This window comes from Tachysurus fulvidraco, chromosome 25 (genome assembly GCF_022655615.1).
Source record: "Tachysurus fulvidraco isolate hzauxx_2018 chromosome 25, HZAU_PFXX_2.0, whole genome shotgun sequence".
NCBI lineage: Eukaryota > Metazoa > Chordata > Actinopteri > Siluriformes > Bagridae > Tachysurus > Tachysurus fulvidraco.
Window position 1 is genome coordinate 12,321,180 of NC_062542.1, and position 22,650 is coordinate 12,343,829.

General features: G+C 37.3%; 2 protein-coding genes across 5 annotated transcripts in view; both read left to right on the forward strand.

The window, feature by feature from the left end:
- The window catches only part of rttn (rotatin), a 53,175-nt gene extending 47,398 nt beyond the window's left edge, over positions 1-5,777 (forward strand). The window contains exons 45-49 of one of the 3 annotated variants that reach the window (XM_047808492.1): positions 1,776-1,966; positions 2,412-2,745; positions 3,447-3,550; positions 3,819-3,888; positions 5,520-5,777. In XM_047808492.1, coding sequence (XP_047664448.1) covers positions 1,776-1,966; positions 2,412-2,745; positions 3,447-3,550; positions 3,819-3,888; positions 5,520-5,602 — 782 coding nt within the window. In that variant the 3' untranslated portion in view covers positions 5,603-5,777. Of the gene's footprint in view, positions 1-1,775; positions 1,967-2,411; positions 2,751-3,446; positions 3,551-3,818; positions 3,889-5,519 lie in introns of those variants that run through there. The other 2 variants (XM_047808493.1, XR_007139473.1) reach the window with 2 other exon arrangements.
- A 3,109-nt stretch (positions 5,778-8,886) lies between these two features.
- cd226 (CD226 molecule) lies at positions 8,887-19,397 on the forward strand. Of its 2 annotated transcripts, none has more exons than XM_047808840.1 (6): positions 8,887-9,088; positions 11,660-11,986; positions 13,847-14,203; positions 15,560-15,647; positions 17,447-17,501; positions 19,156-19,397. In XM_047808840.1, exons 1-6 carry the CDS (start codon positions 9,019-9,021, stop codon positions 19,174-19,176), a joined length of 918 nt encoding a protein of 305 aa, XP_047664796.1. In that variant the 5' UTR covers positions 8,887-9,018; the 3' UTR covers positions 19,177-19,397. The 2 variants fall into 2 exon arrangements, with proteins under 2 accessions (XP_047664796.1, XP_047664795.1); XM_047808839.1 differs by lacking the exon at positions 19,156-19,397 and adding an exon at positions 18,334-18,710 and having other exon boundaries at positions 8,893-9,088.
- Positions 19,398-22,650: the final 3,253 nt, after the last annotated feature.

Sequence of the window (22,650 nt, forward strand, 5' to 3'; positions counted from 1 at the left end):
GCACTTTGGATGGGTCAAATGCAGAGAGCGAATTCTGAGTATGGGTCACCGTACTTAGCCGTATGTCACGTCACTCACTAACTTACTCAAATGCCAAATCTTCCTAGACAAAGTTTTATTTTAGTGGCGAGAGAACCGATTAGTTGTCGAGTGGAATGCTAGATTCGACACCCTCTGATAAATGCTGTTACTATGGCAACCAGTAGTAGGAACTCCGACTGATGACTTCATATTACAGCAGCTCGTGACTTGCAGCAATAAAATCACTCGTGTAAATAATTTGAATTGGAAGCCTTTCAGTTCGGTCTACATTTTAGGACTATATAGTACAGAATTTGAGTTTAGTACAAAACATTTGTCACATTTATGAAAAAATATATATATATGACTACAATGATAAGTCAAAAGAGCGATCAGGCTGCATAATGAGCCATGGAAGTGAAAAGGCCTCATTAACTCAACAGTAGAAGCTAATTTGTGTAGTTTATTCATTTAAATATTGTTGTAAGTATGTTGTTGTTCTAGCAAAGCGAATAATTTAATCCGAGTATGCAATAGAGTAAACAGCATAAGTACTGCTATTTTTATCTGTTAGACTTTAGGTCTTTTTTTGCTGTGAGTGTAGAAATGATGCCTGAGCTCATGGAACACACAATGCCAAAACAGGATGTGGCTTTACACCTGTGATGAAACTCTTTTAGTTTGGGGTGCGTATGAATTGTATCTCATACTGCATTTCACCTTTAGGTCTTAGCTCAGTATAACAAGTGGTAAGAGGTGTTGTTAGTACAGAAAGTCTGTATTCAACTCACTTTGCTCATATTAATCAAACAGATTTGGCATTATTATTAGACTGGGTGATGCACGTCCTTCAGCTCATAGTTATTGCCGTTGTCTTTGCTAGTTTTGTCGTTCAACCTGAATCTTAGTCGCCTTCTTTTGTTAAACCCACAATTCTAGTACAGCTTGTTGCGGTTTTTGTTTTTGTTTTGGAGCTGAATATGGCAGCGAACATGGCGCCCAAATATGCAGACGTCTAGGAAGGTTAATCGGCAAATCAGTGTATTTGTCACCTAGCAACATTTTTCATATTGGTAGTCACCCAGTGACATGATGATGATGATGATGATGATGATGATTTTATCTGTACTGAATGAGTAACAGCTCTTTAAAATGACTTGTATGTATGTCCACCTAAACCAAGACTAGTAACAAATGAATAAATTGTGTAGCATGAAATATAAATTATACGGGATATGCTTTACATTAGAAATATAAATATAAAGTGATGAAAATATGCTGATTTTTTTTTCCCCAACATTGGGTTCAGTCAGAGGTAAAGTTTTTTTTTTTTTTTTTTTAACACAGCTTCAAAAGTGAGGATGTTGGATTTTGTGGTTTCTGTGTAACAAGCTGCCTTTTTTTCTGTCATTTTAAATCCAATCGAAAGTGATTACAGAAAGAAACTTGTTTCACAGGATGAAACATGCTTGATGTTACGTGTCTCTATAAACAAATCAAAGTAAGAAAGATTGTTCTCATTGACAAATGTGGTATAAGAGACATTAAACACTTTGCTACAGAAAAGTAAAATCACCTGCGGGGTAGAAAGAGCGCCATAGCTTTGCACATCACATTAAGCCAGTCATTGATTATTTTACTGTAACAGCACAGCTTCAAGAGATTTATTCATTAGAGAGTCATTGCTACTATCCGCTCTGCTTAGTCGTGTTTCATATCTGATCTCTCTCTCTCTCTCTCTCTCTCTCTCATAGCATGCAGTGCTGTATGTGGTAGTTCATCTCACGCTACGTTACCTAGGAATCCTGTGACGATCTCTCTGATGCAGGCAGTGATGAAGCTGGCGTCACAGGTTCCTCCTGACAATAACAGCATCCATGCGCTCGCTTTCTCACTGCTCGCTAATCTGGCTATCTCCAGAGACTGCAGAGGCCTCCTACAGAAGGTACACTGCACATTACACTAAATGTATGTTTGCACCCAGGACATTTTTATTGGTACAACATACTGTGATATGACTGGGTCCATGTAGGAGGAAGCTGTTTTATTTGTTCTTTTCGGATTGAATTTTAAGGAGAGCTTTTCTCAAAGCGTCACCATCTCTAAGTTTGCTTAAGAATCAATTGCTGTTTTACTTGCTGTTGTGTCTGTCATTACAATTCCCTTTTCTCTATGTACCTCTGTTATTTTAAATGAATTAATAAATGTCGGTCTATTATTTTTATGGTAAGAACTGAAATATCATGTAGAAGGGATGTTTTCTAGAAAATCCCAGGAAGATTCTGGGAACTTTGAGCTTGACTCTGAAGCATACTCATTTCCACCTGACAACCATAATCTTGAAAAGTCCTCAACCAAACATCTTGTTTCCCTTCTCTTCCACTTTGTAGAGCAACTTCCTGCAGCAGTTCCTGTCTCTTCCGACACCTCGTAAAAATAGTAAAAGCAGCACAGCTGCAGTGATTCTGTCTCAGTGGCTCCAGCTGCTACTGAACATCTCTTTCGAGGAAGACGGTCAGCAGATGATGATGAGGATGAGAGGAGCTCTGGAGATGTTGTCTGATCTGGCTCAGGGCAAACACGGAGATAACAAATACAAGGCTCTGCTCATCCTTCATAACATATGCTTCTGCTCAGCAAACAAACCCAGAGTCCTCGCCTGCGGTAGGAACCGAGAGACAGCGGACGTCATTTTGGATGTGTTTGGAAGTGCGGCTAGTAGTAGTTAGGTAGACAAATAGTATTGTGGGTATTGTAAGGAACTAAACCTGCATGTCCATGAATGTAGTCTACTTTAAAAAAAAAAAAAAAAACAATATAAATTGAGCTGTGTCCTTGAGCTGTGTCCTAAATGACATACTTATCAGTATTCACTTACATTATGCACTGTACAATCTAGTGTATGAATTTTAGAAGTATCGTCTCTAATGGACCTCTTTTTTTTTTTTTTACCAAGCAGAAGTATACTTAGCAGAATATTCATTAAATAAATAAAAATAAAATCACCTAACATTTTTGTAAAAATTCTTGTCCTCCAGTCTCGTCGACCATCTTGAAATTTTATTCAGTGTCTCTCTTCCTCTACGCAAGCAAAGCTGCAACTGTTGAGTGCATGAAGTATCCAAAATGCCATAGCTCTTTTTTTTTTCTCCCCCTGGTACTTGAAGCGCACTTCGTCTGTTTGAACACACTACTCTTTACACTATAAAATGAAGTAGAATAGTGAATATGTATGTGGTTTGGGACACAGCTTGGGAGAACGTTGAAGAGCCCATGATACTTATACGTTTTGACTTATTTCTACCAGATTCCTGTAGAGCTTTATCAGTTCTGTGCATGTCCCAATATCTGCGATGTAGATAGATAGATAATTTTCTATACATGTTTAACCTAAGCTCTTAAGTCATTTTCTCATCATCTCACAGATAAAGCAGTAGAGCTGCTCGTGTCGTGTTTGGAAAGCGACTCGTTAAACGTCCGTGCTCTCGGAGCGTCAGCGCTGTGGGCTTTACTGCACAACTATCAGAAGGTATTCGTCATCCGTTTCTCTGACAAGTGACAAAAGGATGCAGATCTTTGCCTCAGTTTCATTTTGACATCGACATTAATAGAATTACTACGTCGAGATTGCTTATGGAAGGGTGGAAATTACTACATAGGTTCAAATTTGGCCAATCAATCAATCAATCATGTCTAATATTAAATGTTAAGATTGGACCCAGATATTTATTTTGCTGATGTCAATAAAAGTGTTTTTTTTTTCTTCTTATTTAATACATTTGACTTCCATATTAAAGGCAAAGGCGATTCTGAAGTGTCCCTCCATCAGGCTGAAAGTGGACGAAGCATACACACTCTCTAAGAAAGGTTTGACTTACCACATACACAAATGTTTGTCTGCTTGCTTTTTTCAGTATTAAAGGTGCCCTTCCACACACAACCGTTTTTTTTTTATTTTTTTTTATATGTGTTAGGTCCATATGTGTTTGTGTTGTGTCGTGAATTTGAAAACGAACTGTTACCTCCCCGGTCAGTTCTAGCCACTTAATAGAAATAAGGGGAGAAATCAGGTCAGCTGGAAAAGCTGTTCAGTCTGACGTCGTAATAATCGAGCTCATTACTATTCACTCTCCCACTTGAGACCGCGCCTACAGAATTCGTGTAGCTCAGTGAGTTTCCTATACAGCAAGGATGGCTGAACGTCAACGGGCTTGTAAAGAAGCCATTCTGCCACAATTCCAGGTGATTGCAAACAAATTTCCTCTAGCCTAGGCTACTTATTGCGCTGGGTGAATGAATAGTCATGCTCTCATATCCTAGCGGTTAGCCAATCGGAGCCAAGCAGCATAGCATAGCTCATTTGAATATTCATGAGTCTTCCTGCAGGCTTTCTATATCACACTAGAATGGCTTGAAACAAGGTAACCAAGGCATTTTTTCCACACAAAAAGTTAGAGTCCATGGTAAACTTCAGACTTTGTTAAATCAGTAATTGTGTGCACATCCCACCTTCTGGCAGGTGCAGGACAAAAGAAACTGTTAAAGTAAAAAATTTGTAATGTCCGCAACACTTTTTAAACTCCCATCTTTATTAATTAATTAAAAAGCAACGTTTCAACCCTGTTGGGTCTTCTTCAGGCGACAAATGTTTTTGACAAATGTGCTTCATTCGCTTGAAGAAGACCCAACAGGGTCGAAACGTTGCTTTTTAATTAATTAATAAAGATGGGAGTTTAAAAAGGGTTGCGAACATTACAAATTTTTTTACTTAAACTTCAGATTTTACCACAAAAGTAATGAAATACGTGTGGCAGGGCACCTTTAAGTTTTTGTAGTTGTGGAGTATTTTATTTTGTATGTTAAATTGAAAAAGCTGCCATATTTTCTGCTAGTCTCTTGCTCTTTGTCTAGTATTCAGCTGTCCATTTTGTGCCTACCGTAGTCTCAGATTCCTCTCCTTGGCTGACTGAAGGTCATGAGATTTATTTTAGGCTATTTAAATGATCGCATTTATCAGTGCGTCTTTAGAAGAGTCCCTTATTTGTCATCAAACTGTTATTATACATTAAACCACCCACCCCCCCACCCCCACCCGAGCAGAGAGGGTATATAAGGGCCTTGCTCAAGGGCCAAACCTGGTAGTGCTGGGACTTATGAACAAATAAATAATTGAATAAGCTGCATGATCCTTCGTGGACACCAAGGCAAAGTTAGACAGTAGCCTAAATATAAACATTACCATGTAATTTTTGGTCAAATATTATTGTTTTCTTACATAAGATAGACGTCTCTACTATGTGTACCACAGGTAGAAAGCTGTTTACAAGAAATCAGCCACAGAGAAGCATGTTTTGGTTTTTCCCCACAGTGCCACACAAATATCAAGAGAATACTTCACTGTTTTCACTTTCACTCAAGCATTTAATCTACAGTTTGTATTGCTATTGTGCTAACAGCTTGACCTATACTCATACACTTTCACTTTTTTCACTTAACAGGCGCAGAACCGAAAATAGAAGAGAACACAAACATGTATTTATTAAAATGTCTTGAACATCTCAGCCATCTTTTAAACACATGAGTGCCTAATAAAGTCCTAATGAATGTTCCTGCAAAACATCATGGAAAATGGAAAATAACATTTTTATATCTTTTTTTTTTTTCTTATTTCGACTTTATTTAAAGACAACTCACAGTAATGTTATTTAAACTATTGCTTTTCCAATCTGAAATAAATGTTTTATAGTTAAACTGTTTATCCGGTCTGCTGGAGTGTAGGTTCTTGTGAAGGATATCAAACTGTTGAGTGCAAAAGTTTGTATCCCCCGAAGGTCTTCAAATGCAGGGAATGAAGAACGTCTTAAAGGATTACATCCAGGGGCGGTTCTAGACCTTTTTTAGGGTGTCTCCAGCCCGCCTGTCGGTGATCTCAGCCACCCTAAAACTATAAGTATAATTTTTTCTTTCAAAAATAAACAATAAAAATTTCGGTAAAACGCAGGTCATGTCGTTCATAGAAAGAAAATTATTTATCAGTTTGATCCAAGAGCTTTTACGCATGTGCGTCGAAGTCTTTCAAAAGTGCGTCATCAGCTGTCTGCTTTATCTGACCGGACTGCGGTGCACACGCAGGCAGAGCTGGAGGCGTTTATCTATAATGTTAATCGTCTGAAAGCCGCAAAGACGGCAACCAAAAGCAGTGAAATTTCACTATTCTTATTACCAGAGTTGATAGCACAAACAAAATATTAATGCAAACAGTCCATTCAGTACTAAATAAAAATAACATTTATTGATTTGGTCTTTGTCTTGTGAATATATTTTTTATTAATGACTGCATTCATTGGACACACTGTTTGTAGAATGCACACATACATGAACTGATTTGATTCAAGACTGGCATCATTATGTCATGGTGTCCACTTTTGCCATTAAATAATACCATAACTTTTGGCTTACTATGTAGTCATGTAATATAAAACTCTTCTTGTTTTAAATTCTCACTGAGAAAGGTGAAATCCTACAACCGCCCCGATTACATGTAATATATCCTACAAGAAGGCAACAAGCTAAAACAGCAAGTAAAATCAACAGAAAATAAGTAGAGACATATTTTTTTGCCTTGAAGGAGGCAGTGAATGATATCTGGTCAAATTCTGACAAGCGTATCAAGAAGAATCTGCAACGATTCGACAAGCAAGCCGGCAAAATTTGAACAGAAACATACAGTCAGGGGAAAAGGAATGTACACCACTTCAATTCTGTGTTTTTATATATCAGACTTTGGTATATACAATCATTTTCTTTACAGGTGGAAAAAATACTACTTCAACAGTCAGAAGTGAGGTGTTATTATAATGTGCCTTTAATGATCTCATATTATTAAGATATGTAGAAGCAAAATGTTTGGAGCACTCATGCATGTGTCTCCATCGTGACTAGAAGAAAGGACATCAGTCATGACCTCAGAAGAAATTGCTACTCCTCAATCTAGGAAGGGTTACAAGGCCATTTCCAAACCATTTGAAATTCACTATTCTACAGTGAGAAGATTGTTTACAAATGGAGTGAGTAAAGAGGAAAACCCACAAGCTACACCATGTGATGTAAAGGCCACTCCAAGCATATTTTAAACTTTCAGGAAAAATTGCATCTAAACTAACTACAAATGTTCTGCAACAATAGCCTTTGGAAAGATAAGACCAGGGTGCAAATGTTTAGACATCAGGAACAGCACAATGCTGAGGTTAAAAAACATGGCATATCACCACAAATACCTCATATCAACTGTCGATCATTGTGGCGGAGGATTTCGGCTTGTTTTTACAGCCACGGGAAACTTGCAGTCTTTGAGACGATGATTAACATCACTTTATACCAGAGGGCATCTGTTCACACCTTAAACTGGACCGGAATTAATCTGGATTATACTGGATTAGAGCAACACCTGATTGGGTAAAGAAAACAAAAATCAAGGTTTTGGAAACGGGCATGTCAAAGCTGTGCATAAACAAATGCCCTTAAATATCAAACTAAAAAAAAAATTGTAAAGAGGGCAAAGTGGGGCAGAATTTCTCTCCCAAACAAAGTGATAGATTTATATAATCCTTTAGAACCCACTTACTTCAAAGTACTGTTACTAATGTTGATTTTTACATTGTATGACTGGATTACATTCAGAGAGGTGGGTGCAGACTTTTGAATTTGATTCATTTTGTTTTTATATTCCCCACTATTCATTTCAAGACATTGAACACTGAACCTCTTGCTATCTTTAATCGTTTCCTTTCAGTTCACTCTGAGGGTGTGCATCGTTTTGCACTCATTTACAAAGCCTCTGCATGTTTAGCTACAAAGTGTGGAAAAATACCATGGACACCGCCTCCATGTTGCTTTGTTCTTAGCCAGTTAATTTTGATGAGTGATGTACATTTTCCACCCTAAACATCTTCACATTTTAGATTTGACAAATACTTGTGTATTCACAGTATATCTTATTTAAATGTAAAAAGTTCCACCGACAGCCATGTTGATGGGGCAGTGGTTGCTGAAGTGGTTAAGGTTCTGGGATGTTAATTTAATGATCAGGGTTCAAGTCCTGCCTCTGGGCTCTGACCACAAACGTCTCAATTGGGGTATGTAAAGAAAATTATTCCACCATGCTATAATGTATATATGGTGGTGATAATAAAGGCATCTTTGCCCAATTTTATTCCATTTCGAGGCAAATGCTGAATGTGATGCTGAAGAGATTTTTCCAAGTTTATAAGGAGGGGTTGTTTTTTTTCCTCCTAGTCAGAGAAATGAACATGAAGGAGGTGGATTATTTATTTAATCATCCTTTTTTCCCTCACACATATTCATAATGGGACAAAGAATTTTGTGAAGACATTTTTTTTTTATTAAAAGTGTTACAACTTTTGTCTGCAATGTTTAAGGAAATAGTATCTGAACCCAGTAGGATTTGAAACACAAAAAAATAAAAATCTTGAATGGAAGTGAGTGAGGGAGTGAGTGAGTGAGTGAGTGAGTGAGTGAGGGAGGGAGGGAGGGAGGGAGGGAGGGAGGGATGGATGGATGGATGGATTGCTCAACCCTAACAGTTTCATTGTAGAGATCTTGATTGTTATTACATTAAAAATTTACAGCTAATGGGGAGAGAAAAAAATAAATTTCAGAGATGAACAACGTTACTGTAACTTCTTTACACTTCAAATCATCTTGCTGTATTATTTGCTGGTTAGTTTTGCTTCACATTTACTGTATGAAAATAGTCATTTCTTTTAAAACACGTCAGTTTCTTGTCCCTCACAGTTAGTGTTGTTTCACTGTATGACATCATAATTGCGGTAAAAGAACAATAAATGGTTAAGTTTCAGTCTTAGTAAGTTACTTCCCCTCGTTCAATTCTGAATCGCTCTTGAGTGTCTCCGAACAGGAAGTTGTTCTTTGCCTCTCGTCTTCATCAATGCTGCATTCATTTTCACTCAGACCGTGATGATGGAGGCTGTACAAAAGGAAAACTGGTACTTCGTGGCACTTCTGATTTCACTCTCTTTTATCAAAGGTACTGTGCTGCTACATTCAATTAACTTTTTGAGAGAACAAAACGTATTTATTGAAAAAAAAACTTGTAACTTGTATAAATCAAATAATATTTACAAAGAAAGCTTAAAGTCCATATAGTAATAATGTGAAACAGATTTCTTTCATTCAAGAACCCCTAGTTATTTTTTATTTATTTACAATGTATACTTTATGAATACATTGATTATTAGTTCAAAATGGAAAGTAATAATAAAGTAATAGAATTTTTTTTATAAAATAGAACATTGACTTTATAAATTTGACTTTGTATAAATTTGTATAAAACCTGATTTATAATAATAACAATAATAATAATAATAATAATAATAATAATGACTATTATTATTATTATAAACCAGGTATCCTTAGTCTTTAACAATGAACAGAACATATAATTAGCATTAGCATTTCTGTGAGGGGGAGAACACCACGTTGACATCCTTTTCATTTAATTTGACATTTTTTCAGCATTTGCAATTGTTCGGAAACTGCTTCTCCACAAGAAAGTCTTCCAGCTTTAAAGAGCAAAAACTAATGTTTATGGCTCCAATTAAACAATTAACAGCAGGAACTAACTTGTTTTTACAAATGCCCCTTCAAATGAAACATATCTGTATAAACAGATAAAGGGTACGGAGTGTTGTTAATGAGTGTATTTAAAAGTTTATTGTATTGACAAGTTGCCCTTATAAGAAAAGAATCGACTCCACTTCATGTCAGAAACCAGCACAGCATCTCAATTGAGATTTACTTGCATAGATAATGGTGTGTGTTAATTGAGTGTTCAGAGCCGTTAGCCACCGGCTGACTGACTATTTAATAACTCTCATGGTCATCCAGACTAAACATTCTTGTTGTGAGGGAATGTTTGCTTTTCTGCTTTGTCTATTGTACAGCTTGTTTGGGTAAAACCAGCCCATTATAGATTTTTTCCTTGTAATGTTTTTAAATAAAACCTCAACCTGAGTGTACTGATCTTTTGATCATTTGAACTACATTCGAGGGGTTTATCTCCATTTCGTGCCATGGTGGGTTTCTTGTCAAATGGCAGTTGGAAAAATAGCTCTCGTCTCTCTTCGGTCTTGGGAAATCAGATGATGGTCTTTGTGGTTTCTGTGTTAGCCGAGTTTCCGACTGAGACGTTTTCTAAATGCAGGTGTACAAGGCATGTTTACTTACTTTGTTGTATGAAAGAATTCATTAAATTAAAACAGGTACAGAATATTCTACTTTATGTCTTGAAGAACTCTTTACCACATGATATCGTGGTAACATAAAAACAGTTGCTATTTTCCTGATCACATTCCATATGATGAGATAGACATACAGTAGCATTTATTCAAGTATAGACATTTTGTTTGGTATTATGGACTATATGACACAATGGCTCAGAATATTTTTGGTTGATGTTCATATACATACATATATATATATATATATATATATATATATATATATATATATATATATATATATATATATATATATATATATATATATAATGTTATCACCATAGTGAGATTCAATGAGCTCTCTAAGGCCTTTAGAAAGAAGATTGTTGATGCTTATGAGTCTGGTAAAGGATATAAAAAGATCTCAAAAGAATTTGTAATTAGACATTCCACTGTCCAAAAAAATCATTTAGTGGAGAACATTTAAAACAGCTGCCAACATGGCCAAGTCCAATCAAATTCACCCCAAGAGCAGACTGCAAGGTGATTTAAAGAAGTCTCCAAAAACCCTAAAATATCTGTAGTGTACCTACGGCAAGCTCCGAAGTGCATGAATTTACAATCAGAAACAGACTGCACAACATTATCATGGGAGGTGAGCAAGCAGGAGTCCTTTGCTGTCTAAGGAAACATGAGGGTAAGACTGAAGAAAAAAAACAAAAAAAAACAGAGACAAATCCAATACAAATCCTTTTGGAATTATGTACTTTGGACAGATGACTCTAAAATTTAATTATTTAGATGCCATATCAGTGGCGTATCAGTATTATTTGGTGTAAACCAAATATAGAATTTCAGTAAAAGAACCTCGTACCAACTGTGAAACATGGAGGTGGAAGTGTTATGGATGTGGTTTGTGGATGCTGCAGCAGGACCTGGCCAGCTCATCATCATACTATGAATTCTACATTGTGTCAGAAGGTGCTTGAAGAACCATCTGTGAAAAAATTAAAGCTGAAGCAGTACTGTGACCATGACCCAAAACATACCAGTAAATTCACCAAGGACTGGCTCAGAGTTTGGAGAAAAATAAAAAATTTGGTAAAGCTCAGTTCTAGAACCCTATGGGTATACACACCGATCAGGCATAACACTATTCTACCTTTCACCTTCCTAATATTGTGGATATTGATTGGTAGATAGATGGATGGATGGATGTGTTAGGTGTTCTGCTTTACAATTGTCTTTTGTTGGTCCACCCTGTTATCTTGCTATGTACTGTGTTATAATCATACTGGCATACTTAACGAATGAATAGCAAGGTAGTATTAGTAATATGTATTAGTAATTACTAATAAGTATCTGTGTTTATCTGTCAGTCTCGGAGGAGCTGCAGGTTCCAGGCAGCATAGTGCAGCTTCAGGATGGGATGTTGTTGGATTGCTCATGTCCCTGGAGCGGTAACCTCATCATGGTGTCATGGACTAAAGATGTCAAGTCGGCTCCACTTGCCATTTTTCACCCTGAGTACGGCGTCAATTTTGACGCTGCTTATGACGGTAGAGTCGAGTTCATCAATGCATCAGCGTTGGACGGCAGCATCAGAATAATGAACGTCACTGAAAAAGATGAGGGTGTGTATCACTGCTCAGTGCAGACCTTTCCTCAAGGGTCATGGACCAAGGATACACTGGTGCAAAAACAAGGTATGAGGGCATTTGAATACATTTTGTTTGTTTATTTATGATATTTCATCACATTTTACAATCTTTTTATTAGTTTTCTGTGCAATTATGATGATTTATACAAACCTTCTATATTGTCCAGATGTAAATAGTTAAAACTGGTTTATTCTGAACTCCAGATAAACAGAATCCTGGGTTATATAGTTGGATGTTTCATACTGCTCATACTTTACCCGAGGTTAACAGTTAACCCTGGTTATTCAGAATCTTATGTTTTACAGTACAATTCTAAGCCCTGGGTTAACATTTTATTAGCATTATTGTGGCATCAACAATCATTATTTGACAAATATAACGTTTAAAATAACGGCTTGTCTCGCACGCTCATATCGGCGAGGAAAAAAAGGACCATTATTCTACAACTGAGGTATTATTTTTCATAGCATAACTTTTTTTATTGGCCTTGTTAATTTTGTTGCGTAATTAACCGGACGTTCTTTATCAAACTTACAGTTTTTCACCCTCATTTTTATTCAAGTTTTTTTCATCCTATATTTCTTGTGATATGACGCATGTGATATTCAGTTGCTATGCATCTAGTCGTAATGTTCTAATACTGTGTTGTTTCACACTGTACATGTTTCGCACAATAATGTGGGAGTAACACTGGTAAACCAGCACTAACCCTTTTATAAAACCGGGTAAAAAGCAGTGATAACCCTGCTTCGAAATCACACGTGTTAAATGCTCTCTCTAGCCAGGGTTAAATGCAGGGTTTACAACGACGATAACTCTTTGGCTAAGCCCAGTGTAAAAAGCCCTAATGATTACTAAGCATCATTTCATGCTGGGTCAAGTTTTTATTTTATTTATTTACCTTTTTTTTTGCCTTCAGTATCTGTGACAGAATTAAATGTAGTATCACGATAACTTGGATATCTGTTTATAAAGATGAATGATCTGTAATATGATATGGTTTGGTGTATTTTATAAGGATAGCGATCAAAATCTATGAAACAAAGTCTAAGAAACAATATAACTTCATATTTAAATAAAATCTGGATATTTTTGGACTTGGGAATTCTAAAAGAATATGTAGATAACCTTTCAAGCATATATGAACTTTAAGACAGGAAATTAATTGAAAACATACCCTTTAAAATAATAAGTTTTAATGTTTTCTTTAATGTTTTCTTTAATGTAAAAACCTTTAATGTTTTCTCTGGCATTGTCCTTCTGGAGGAACTCAGTGTGAAACCTACAACAGAGCGTATCCTATTAAAAGGTCCTAATACGCCTGTGTTTAAAAATAAACACCACCGCGTATCTGCTAAGGAGCTTTACATCAAGAGTTTTGGGTTTGCTTTGAGTTTTATAAGCAATCTGGAAATTCTGAGTGTTTTTTTCTAAGAATATATATACAAAAAATGAAAAGATTACAGTTTAAAGGAAACTAAAAAAAGGCTTTTTAAAAGAAAATCTGGGCAGAGACTGCTGGAAAATTAGATCGCAGGCAAAAATCTGGACTTTAAAGTTTAAAGAAATCTTCATTGTCACGTTATAACTTTGGCATTCTGTCAGTTTTATTATTTATTTTTTAAATAAACAGTTGTCTTCGAGAAGTTAATATTTAATAGTAAATTCAGTCGTGCAAGCCAAGGAGGAACGACCATAGAATTCTCTGTCCATAGAATTTTTTATTATTTCAGAATAACTACACGCTCAAACAAAATTCAATAATGTCTTCTTTTAAGTTTTGTGATGCGCTATAATGCGTCTCTAGCCCTATATACTAGTGTAGATATTACAATCTCTGTAAATACAGTATGAAACTCTTTGAGCTGTTTATCTTATCATTTCTTTTCTTTTTCGTCTGTGCAGTGGCGACTCCGGTCTTCTACCACAATCCCAGCACCAAATTTCTTCACGTCTCTGAAAGCGAAGACGTGACCATCAGATGTAGTCAAAACGACACCGTGTACAGTGTCAGCATGGAGAAGATGGAGGGAGCGGATGGAGGGATCAGTCTGTTAGCGGTGTGTAAGATGAGTGACGACGGTGTGGAGCTCAGTGAGAATCTGCACAGTGGAGTCGTGAACTGCAGCGACGCAATGGAGATGGAGCTGCATTTAAACAACGTGAACCAGCACGATGGCGGGAATTATCGCTGTAACTTCAGCACACACGGGGAGGTTTCTAGCAGAATTATCCAGCTCATGGTGGTTTCCAGTCCAAAAGGTTTACAACTACACAACACCGTTGCATTTACACAGATGTCGTCCATCAGCTGTGTGTTTACTGTCGGAATTTTTCAAAATCCATAACACCTTAAGGGTGCTGTTTGTTTAGTTTAATAACCCAACATTATGCATAAAACTGTAAATATACTGGATAAGTCAAAATAAAACACTTTAAGCCTCACTTCTGTTTCATCCCATCAAATTATCATCTCAGGAAGAAAGCAATTTGGCTTCAAGATGGCCACTATGGCCACCTTTCTTTCTTTCTTTCTTTCTTTCTTCTCTCCTCTCCTCTCCTCTCCTCTCCTCTCCTCTCCTCTCCTTCCTTCCTTCCTTCCTTCCTTCCTTCCTTCCTTCCTTTCTCTTCTCTTCTCTTCTCTTCTCTTCTCTTCTCTTCTCTTCTCTTCTCTTCTCTTCTCTTCTCTTCTCTTTCTCTGGGAACAGCTAAGCATTTTAATGCAGTTTGCACGATGCCTTATACATTTGCACTTAGCCTTGAGCAGGATTAAATAATCGACCAAATCTAAACAAAAAAAATCAAAAGCAATAATATACAGCTCCTACTGCTGTATTGAGTTGAGTTGTTACACACACCGGCATTCAGACCTCACTATGGACTTTAGGAGCTGTAAAGAAGTTGTGCAAGAGATACAAGTTCGGGCTGGCATTTGAGCAAAACGTTAAGTCTAAAGCGCGTCTTAATATTTTTGAGTTGGAACTACGCAAAAAGAGCAGTCATTGCGAATTAAAAACATAGGTGAGCCAATCCACACATGAATCTGGAATGATTGGCAGCCGTGTAAGTGTTTTGAACTTTGTCATATCGATTAATACCCTGGAAGCCCTGCTCTGGTCCACCCATGTCACATATCTCATGACCTATTGATTCTTCCCTGCTGGATAGATGCGCTGACTCAGCACACTAACGCTCAGGGGAAATGGAGCAGGTTTTAAGTTCATGTGTATGAATGAGAAAGAAAATCTGTCAGTATGTGTGTAGGACTTTGTCTTGAGATATATTAAGTAGCGAATTCTAGATATTACGGATGTCACTGAAAATATCCGGACCGAAGAAGAAAGATTTAACAGGCGTACAATGAAGTGTAAAATCTCACATGTTACAAATCAGTTTAATTTGAATGCTAATTAGAAAGGGATTCAAAGTACTGCTTTCTTCCCTGCAGCAGTGAGTGTGTTGGAGTGTGTGTACGGTTTTAAAACTTAACTTTAGTGTTACATAAGACACGAGAGAGAACCCTGAGCTCTTTACTTTTGATACGACTGTGGCTAAATTACCTCATTAAATTACACAATTATTTCTCTCATCCTTCATCTCTGTCTGCTTTTATTTCAGGACTCGGGTGGTATATTTACACTGCAGCAGGAGGAGCGATCGCACTCGTCCTGATGTCCGTCGCTCTTTTGTTCACGTGGAGGAGCAGGTACATTACTGCATGCACGACATAAACCTGTACTCACAGTCCACTTTATGAGGAACACCTGTACAGCTGTTTTTATCCATACAATGGTCCAAACATCCAATCACATGACAGCAGCACAATTCATGAAATTATCCATCCCAGTGAGCAGCAGTTCTGCAGGCAGAAACACTTTGCTGCTGAGAGAGGACATGCTGGGTAACATTGACAGGAAGTCTATATGTAACTCAGACAAGCATGCTTTACAACCACAGTGAGCAGAAAAGCATTATCATCAACATCAAAAGACAACATCAGGTTCCAGATTGTAATAAAGAACAGCAATGTCTTTTTTCTCCTAGACTATTCTGTATCTTCACGATTTTATGATGCTGCTATATGATTGGATGATTGAATAATTACATTGATTATTTCTCTCTTCGAAATATTATCAAGTGTTTTACTGATGTGTCTGCCTGAGTAAACCATTACAGAGTCCAGCATTATACCAACTTACTGCAAAAACACTGCAAAAACATGACAAATTCTGGTCTTCTATATTGAACACTTGTATCTGCATTAAACTGATCACCAAGCTCAGTAACCTGGGCATCAGCACCTCTGTATGCGGTCAGATTCTGGACGTCCTAAACGGTAATCTGTCAAATGCAGGTCCTTACCCTAATCCTTCAATACTAGCACCTGACGTGGTTGTGTGCTGAGTCTGCTACTTTACTCCATGTTTACCTGTGACTGTGTGCCTCTCTGTAACTCCAACATCAAGTATGCTGACGATACCATGGTGGTAGGTCACATCACATCTCATCAGTGATGAGATCCACAGACTAGTAGCATGGAGTTCAACCAACAACCCCAATGTCTGCACTCGCCCATCCATTTCAACAGGACTGCAGTACAGTATTGCTTGGTGTTCCATATCTTCCATCTGTCCATGCACCATAATACTTCAGTTCTGTTTTGGAAGCTGCAGCAGCATCTTTACTTCCTGAGGAGATACAGTACGTCGTCCGCTTCCCCACAGTTTAACAAGTTTCTATCTCTGCTCCATTAAGAGCATGCTGACCAACTCTGACACAGTGTGGTATGGCAGCTTTGTAGGACGATAAAAAACCACCCGCCACATCGTCAGTGGCAACCTACTGGCAACAACATCCTCATCAATAAAAATCTGTGTAGCGCATGCACCATCATCAGGGTCAGCTTCTTTACTCACATCGCTGCGTTATCCTGCTGAACCCTACACTATATTGTTACGCCAATGATATTTCACATTCAGAAATCATTCTGTGCCTCCATACTACACAGTATAATCCTTCTGTATTATCGCTATATAATTCTAGATTCATAGGTTATCTTTATGCATCTGTAAATGATCTTTGTCTCCATTGGTATATTATCCATGGATAATACGGATATGTACATATCTCTTACATACATATGACTAATATTTGAAAAATGCTATATTTTTATACTTTATTAGAATCCATACTGTTTTCTACTCAGTAGCTACTGTTTATATTCTCTGTCCATAGAATTATTTATTTGTTTGTTTGTTTGTTTACGTACATTCTTACTGTATGTTAACATATTTAACCTGTTCATTTTCCCAGTGCTTCTGTTTGCACTTCGAAGGAAGCTAAACTGCTTTTCATTACCGAGTAGCTTTTGTGTTTTTAACGATTATAAATCGGTCTTTTTCTTTACTGACACTTGGTTTCTTTCTTGATTCTCTCACTCTTTGGTCTAAATAATAAAATGCACTTTAATGTCTTCGCTGTAATGTTCTCTCACTTATTCTGCAGGAGGAAGGTGAGGAGATTGGAGTACAGGCCCCACATACAAACCACCAAAAGAGAGGTAGAACCCCTTCACTGAGCATAATAAACACTTTAACACAGTTTCACCAAATAAAGGACTGTGTATATAACAGATTTCCAACCTAACTGGATATTTATGAATACCACATGAAATGCTCCTACAAATAAATTAGAACTCTTATCCAGCTCGCTAAGTGAGGCCCAGTTTATTGTATCATGTATCATGATAATCCTTACATTGTGTGCTTTAACAAATGAATTTTCATGCACATTTTCATTCATAGACACTTAGGGCTGGGCGATATGGCTGAAAACTGTATCACGATATCAGTGTTTCATATCGGTCGATATCGATTATTATTGATATTTTTTTTGACCCATTTAAAATGAGGACCAGGAGAAAAATATATTACATTTAAACATTTTTGGTTTAAACTTCCAATAAACTGCCATACTGGCGAGCTGACTTCCTCTTTTATTTACAATTTCCTCGCTCGCTGCGGCTCATTTTCTGCTTATCAGTCGTCGGTTACTGAAGAGGAATCCAGCAGACCAGCAGGAGACAACGATGTGGTGCAGCTAAACATGATACTTTTACATGATTGGCTGTTAGCGTGTCACTCCCTACGTTGCTAGGTTACCAGAGAGTGAGTGCCTTTGTTAATGCAACCAAACTTGTTTTCTTCCGACAAAGAATAAAAAATATCCAACGTTTTATCAAACACATTTTTTTATTGATATCGAACACGTGTCTATCGCAATACATATCGTTATCGTTTTATCACCCAGCCCTATAGACACTACATTTTTATTACTAGCTACAACATTCTCATTACTAACAAATGTAACTTGTTTTTTTTTTCCCCCTGTAGCTTAGTTACTCTAGCGAGCAAGGCAGAGTGTATGACAGGATGAAAAAGACAACAAGGAACCAAAGAAAGAACAATCCGATATACATGAACCTCCCAAGCAAAAAAGAGCAGAAGAAAGGAAGAAGATGATGTTTGAGATGAAGTTTAAGCTGAAAAGACTGCTGAATATGTGATGAGCCAGTGAGTGAGTTTGTGAATAGTGTTTGATTGACAGGTAACGAGACCTTACTGGCTTTGAGTAAAGTAGGAAAGGAAGAGCCACTGGGATATAGAAAGCCTGCGATGATATAAAAACATTTTAAAAACTATGGAAAATGCAGCACACTAAATGAAGACCTGTGTCCTAATGAGATGATGGCTTTTTTTGTTTGTTTGTTTTTTAACAACAGTGCTGTTGAATTCTTGATTCTAGTTGGTCAGCGAGTGTTGGTTCGTCTACTATAACCGCAGCTCTAACAGGAATCTGGGCTGTAATTCGAATCCCAAGTTTACATTAACGCGCTTAATCGTATACATTTCTGTAGGCACGAGCTACAAAGGGATGTTTACAGAGGACAGAAGACTTAAAACATTTCCAACATTAAGAGCTTTGCACGTTTTCTCCATTCGTCTCAGCTCAGGTTGGTGAAGGAACCACAATACGCCGAGATGGATGTTTGCATTTCTAATGACACTGAGCTGAAAATATCTTTCCCGCAGTCCTGCATGATGCCTCTTTCGACTAAGGCGCTTTATTAATAAGACTAACGTTTTATCTTCTAATGAGATTATTCATGACGTGTTTTCAGAGATGTTAAGCCGCTCTCGCTTTTATACGTACAGAAATGGAGAAACAATCTCTGAAGACGTGATAACGAGAGAACCACCGTTATCAGCGGAATACGGAATCAGTGACGGAAGATAAACTGCGGTTTTATCTCAAGCTCAAGAAAAGTGTTAATGACTTCAAAATGCTTGCTGTAATGTGGGTGATTTGGTGTTTCTAGAGGATGCTATGGGGGAAAATGGGGAGTTTTGAAAAAGAAAAAAAAAAGATTTGTAATAAAAGTGTTTTTGTTACCTCACATCTGTATTCAGAAATGAAATCATTCGTAAGTATCTTTGCCCCATCACACAACATCTAGCGATCCTGGAGGCTGAAAGCCTACACGTGCTTCCTAACACTTACAGCCAAACTGAGCATGTTTCCTCCAACTAAAATTGACTTAATTGGGATGAATAGAAATAGAACAATTTAACAAACTTTAAAATACATTTTCAAATGTTTTTATCTTCCACAATATTTTAACCCTTTCTATCCGTACATCAGGATTCCGTTTCGCCATCGGCGACTTGTCTGGATAAACAAGACAGAAGGTCTGATAGAAAATGGGTCAGGACACTGTTGAGTGAAGAGAAACTTCAAATTTTAGATGCTTATGAAGAAGCACTTCTGCCCTCACAGAGAGCAGAAAAGGAAGTGGTAGATCAGCGGTTAAGGTGTTGGGCTACTGATCGGAAAGTCGTGAGCTGTCACTGGTGGGCCATTGAGCAAGACAATTAACCCTCAATCGCTCAGTGGTTTAAAAAGAGAGAAATGTAAGTTACTGTGAATAAAGACATCTGCCAAATGCTTATGATATCACCATTTACTTTGAAGAAAAAAAAAAAAAACATTTACATGATTAAAATTCAAATCTTTTTTTTCCCGATTGACAGAAATCGTTGCCACAGGAGAGAGAGAGAGAGAGAGAGAGAGAGAGAGAGAGAGAGAGAGAGAGAGAGAGAGAGAGAGTCTCTGAAACACACACTATAACCACAACTGTGGTAGTTTCGAAGATGTTTTTATTTTCCTGTATGTAAAAGCTGAGCTATGTACATGACCAGTCACTCCATACATGTATATGAACAGACCGACGTGTAGAGAAAATGATCAACGGAAGCAGCTACATCTCTGTACCTCAAAACAGCAAACACATTTACGACATGTTAAAGTGAACGCTTCCTTATCCGCCGTTCACGTCACTCACGTCGCTACAGGGTTGACTATGTGGGCGTGGCCTATCCAGCATGGTAGCTGACACAGTGTAGGGGGGAAAAAGTGCATGACTTATACTGTGACACACTTTGCTCAATATGATTTTTTATAATATGAATTCAAACTGATGAGAAGATGAAACAGTAGTAAGAAAAAAAATGAATAAAAACTCGGAAAACTCTGACATGTAAGTGAACGGCAACATTTAAACACGCGATAGTTGGTATGGTGACGTGTGCCGAAAGATGTTTATCTAACCATCTAAGGAAGGAGTCTCCAGTATCAGCACTTTGTACCAAGTTTCCTTCTACAATAGAATCTTCAGGACAAAGATACGTTTCTTATTTCTGTATTAAGTTCATGAGAAAAAATAGGAGAGCTTGTTAAGAGAACAACCGTTCGTTCGAATCAGTAGCAGGAACGAGCTTGTCTCGATGATCTGCCGCGACAATAAATGTACTGTAGCTACTATACATAGTAATGAATCATTAAAGAGACTGAACAGGCCACGCCCACAGGAGTCAAACCTAAGGCGACATCAGCAGCTTGTTATTGTGAACGCAGAATTAGGTTTACTCAGCAGTTACTGACGCTTTAAAGTTGCAAGATGACACACAAGAAGTTTACAGTTTTGATAAAATGAAACGTTTTCAAATACACTTCGACACGAGTTAGACACGGGAGGAGAAAAAGAATCACAAAATCACAAAAAATAAGAAATCTTTCAAACAAAGAAGGCCTGATGTTTTCATTTCTCTATTCCGATACGGTTTTCACCACAACCTTGTTGACTTGTTCTGCAGCACTGACAATAAAGTGATTTCCTCTGAGATTTTCATGCACTTTCCTTCCCGCGCCGAGCAGAGTCTTACCTCAGAGTGCACAATGTTCCATCATCCCTTCACGCTGGAAGAATAAAACTTAATCGAAACAGACAAACAGAAGAGTTCTGAAATGTGAATGTCTTTGTTTTATTGCCCCTGTTTACACTTACACTCTGTCTGTGTCAGGCTGCAGCAATGCCTTCTGGGTAAAGTTGAGTTTGGGAATCTACCCTTCGACACTCATCTAATGAATTCGCTCGAGCCGAAACGGACAGGTAACAACCTGTATTGTGGATTCGAACAAGTCAATAATGTTGGCTATTAGAAAACAGAAAACCATCAAGGGGAATTTCACCTTTAAGATATATCTTTCACCTGGAGACATGAGTATGGTGAATATTTCAAATCAAATAGGTGATGGTGTAAAATTTGACCTTTTGCTCTAAAAGCTAATTAAATGAACACTACATGCACCTTCCCAGTTTGTTTGTTTTTGTTTTTTAAACTAAACTAAAATGATGTACTCTACTGTAACTCCAGTGACAGGCAAAAAAAAAAAAAAAAAAAAAAAAAAGTTAAACAGTTTGATATATTTATTTTTGACAGAACTTTTCTGCTTTGTGTGATAACGACGAGGTGGAAAGGGAAAAAAAAACAGTAACGGGAGATCTCGGTGTCACGTCACAAATCTCCACGATACGCAACGAGCAAAAAACACTGAAGTGCAAATGAGGCTTTGGTTAAAAGTGCAGGGTGCAAAAACAGACTTATGTTCTGGTTCTGGTTTCGTTCTGAACCGGATAAATATATCTGTAGTAACGTATCATATTTTATGGACGTGTCACTTTTCCTCTCGGAGGGAAAAAAACGCACTAGCCTTAATTCTGGCTGCTTGAAGAAAAGAAAACTTTCGTTAGAATTTCTATGTGTGTGCTTGTTACTTCTTTGTAATGAATCCTGTATTATTTATTTACTAAGTGTGGGCGTGGCCAGTTGTTGCAATTGTAGGAGGGGTGTGGCTGTGGGTGGAGTTGTGGAAATACCGGAAATAAATATAAAAAAACTGTATTACAGCATAAAATAATAATATTTACAGCTCACGTAAACAGTGGAACATACTGCAAAGTATGCAAAAGGATTTTGTTTTTCATATTAAATACAACAGGCCCCGCCCACTTATGCTCTCATTTCACACAGCGTCATTGTTTTCTGTTAAAGTTTTTAACTCAAAGAAAAAAAAATGTTTTTTTTTTTTTTTTTTTTGAAAAAGCCTAAATTGACTCTAACACATTACAAACACTATTAATGCTAAAGACAATTAGACAGAGATTTCTGTTCTCCGGTCAGTGCTCATGAGACGTTCAAACAGTTTGAAGAGCAGATCGATGATGCAGGATGGTTTCCTTCTTGAGGGTTGGCAGGTCTGTTGTATTATAAAATTCTTTTTTTATGTGGTTCAATTTTATTCTGTTTTAT

Excerpts from the sequence above, each read along its gene's own strand:
- cd226 (XM_047808839.1), top strand. The coding sequence starts at position 9,019 with ATGATGGAGGCTGTACAAAAGGAAAACTGGTACTTCGTGGCACTTCTG. Across the intron at positions 11,987-13,846 it reads TACACTGGTGCAAAAACAAG|TGGCGACTCCGGTCTTCTAC; the intron begins GTATGAGGGCAT and ends TCGTCTGTGCAG. Across the intron at positions 17,502-18,333 it reads TACAAACCACCAAAAGAGAG|CTTAGTTACTCTAGCGAGCA; the intron begins GTAGAACCCCTT and ends TTCCCCCTGTAG.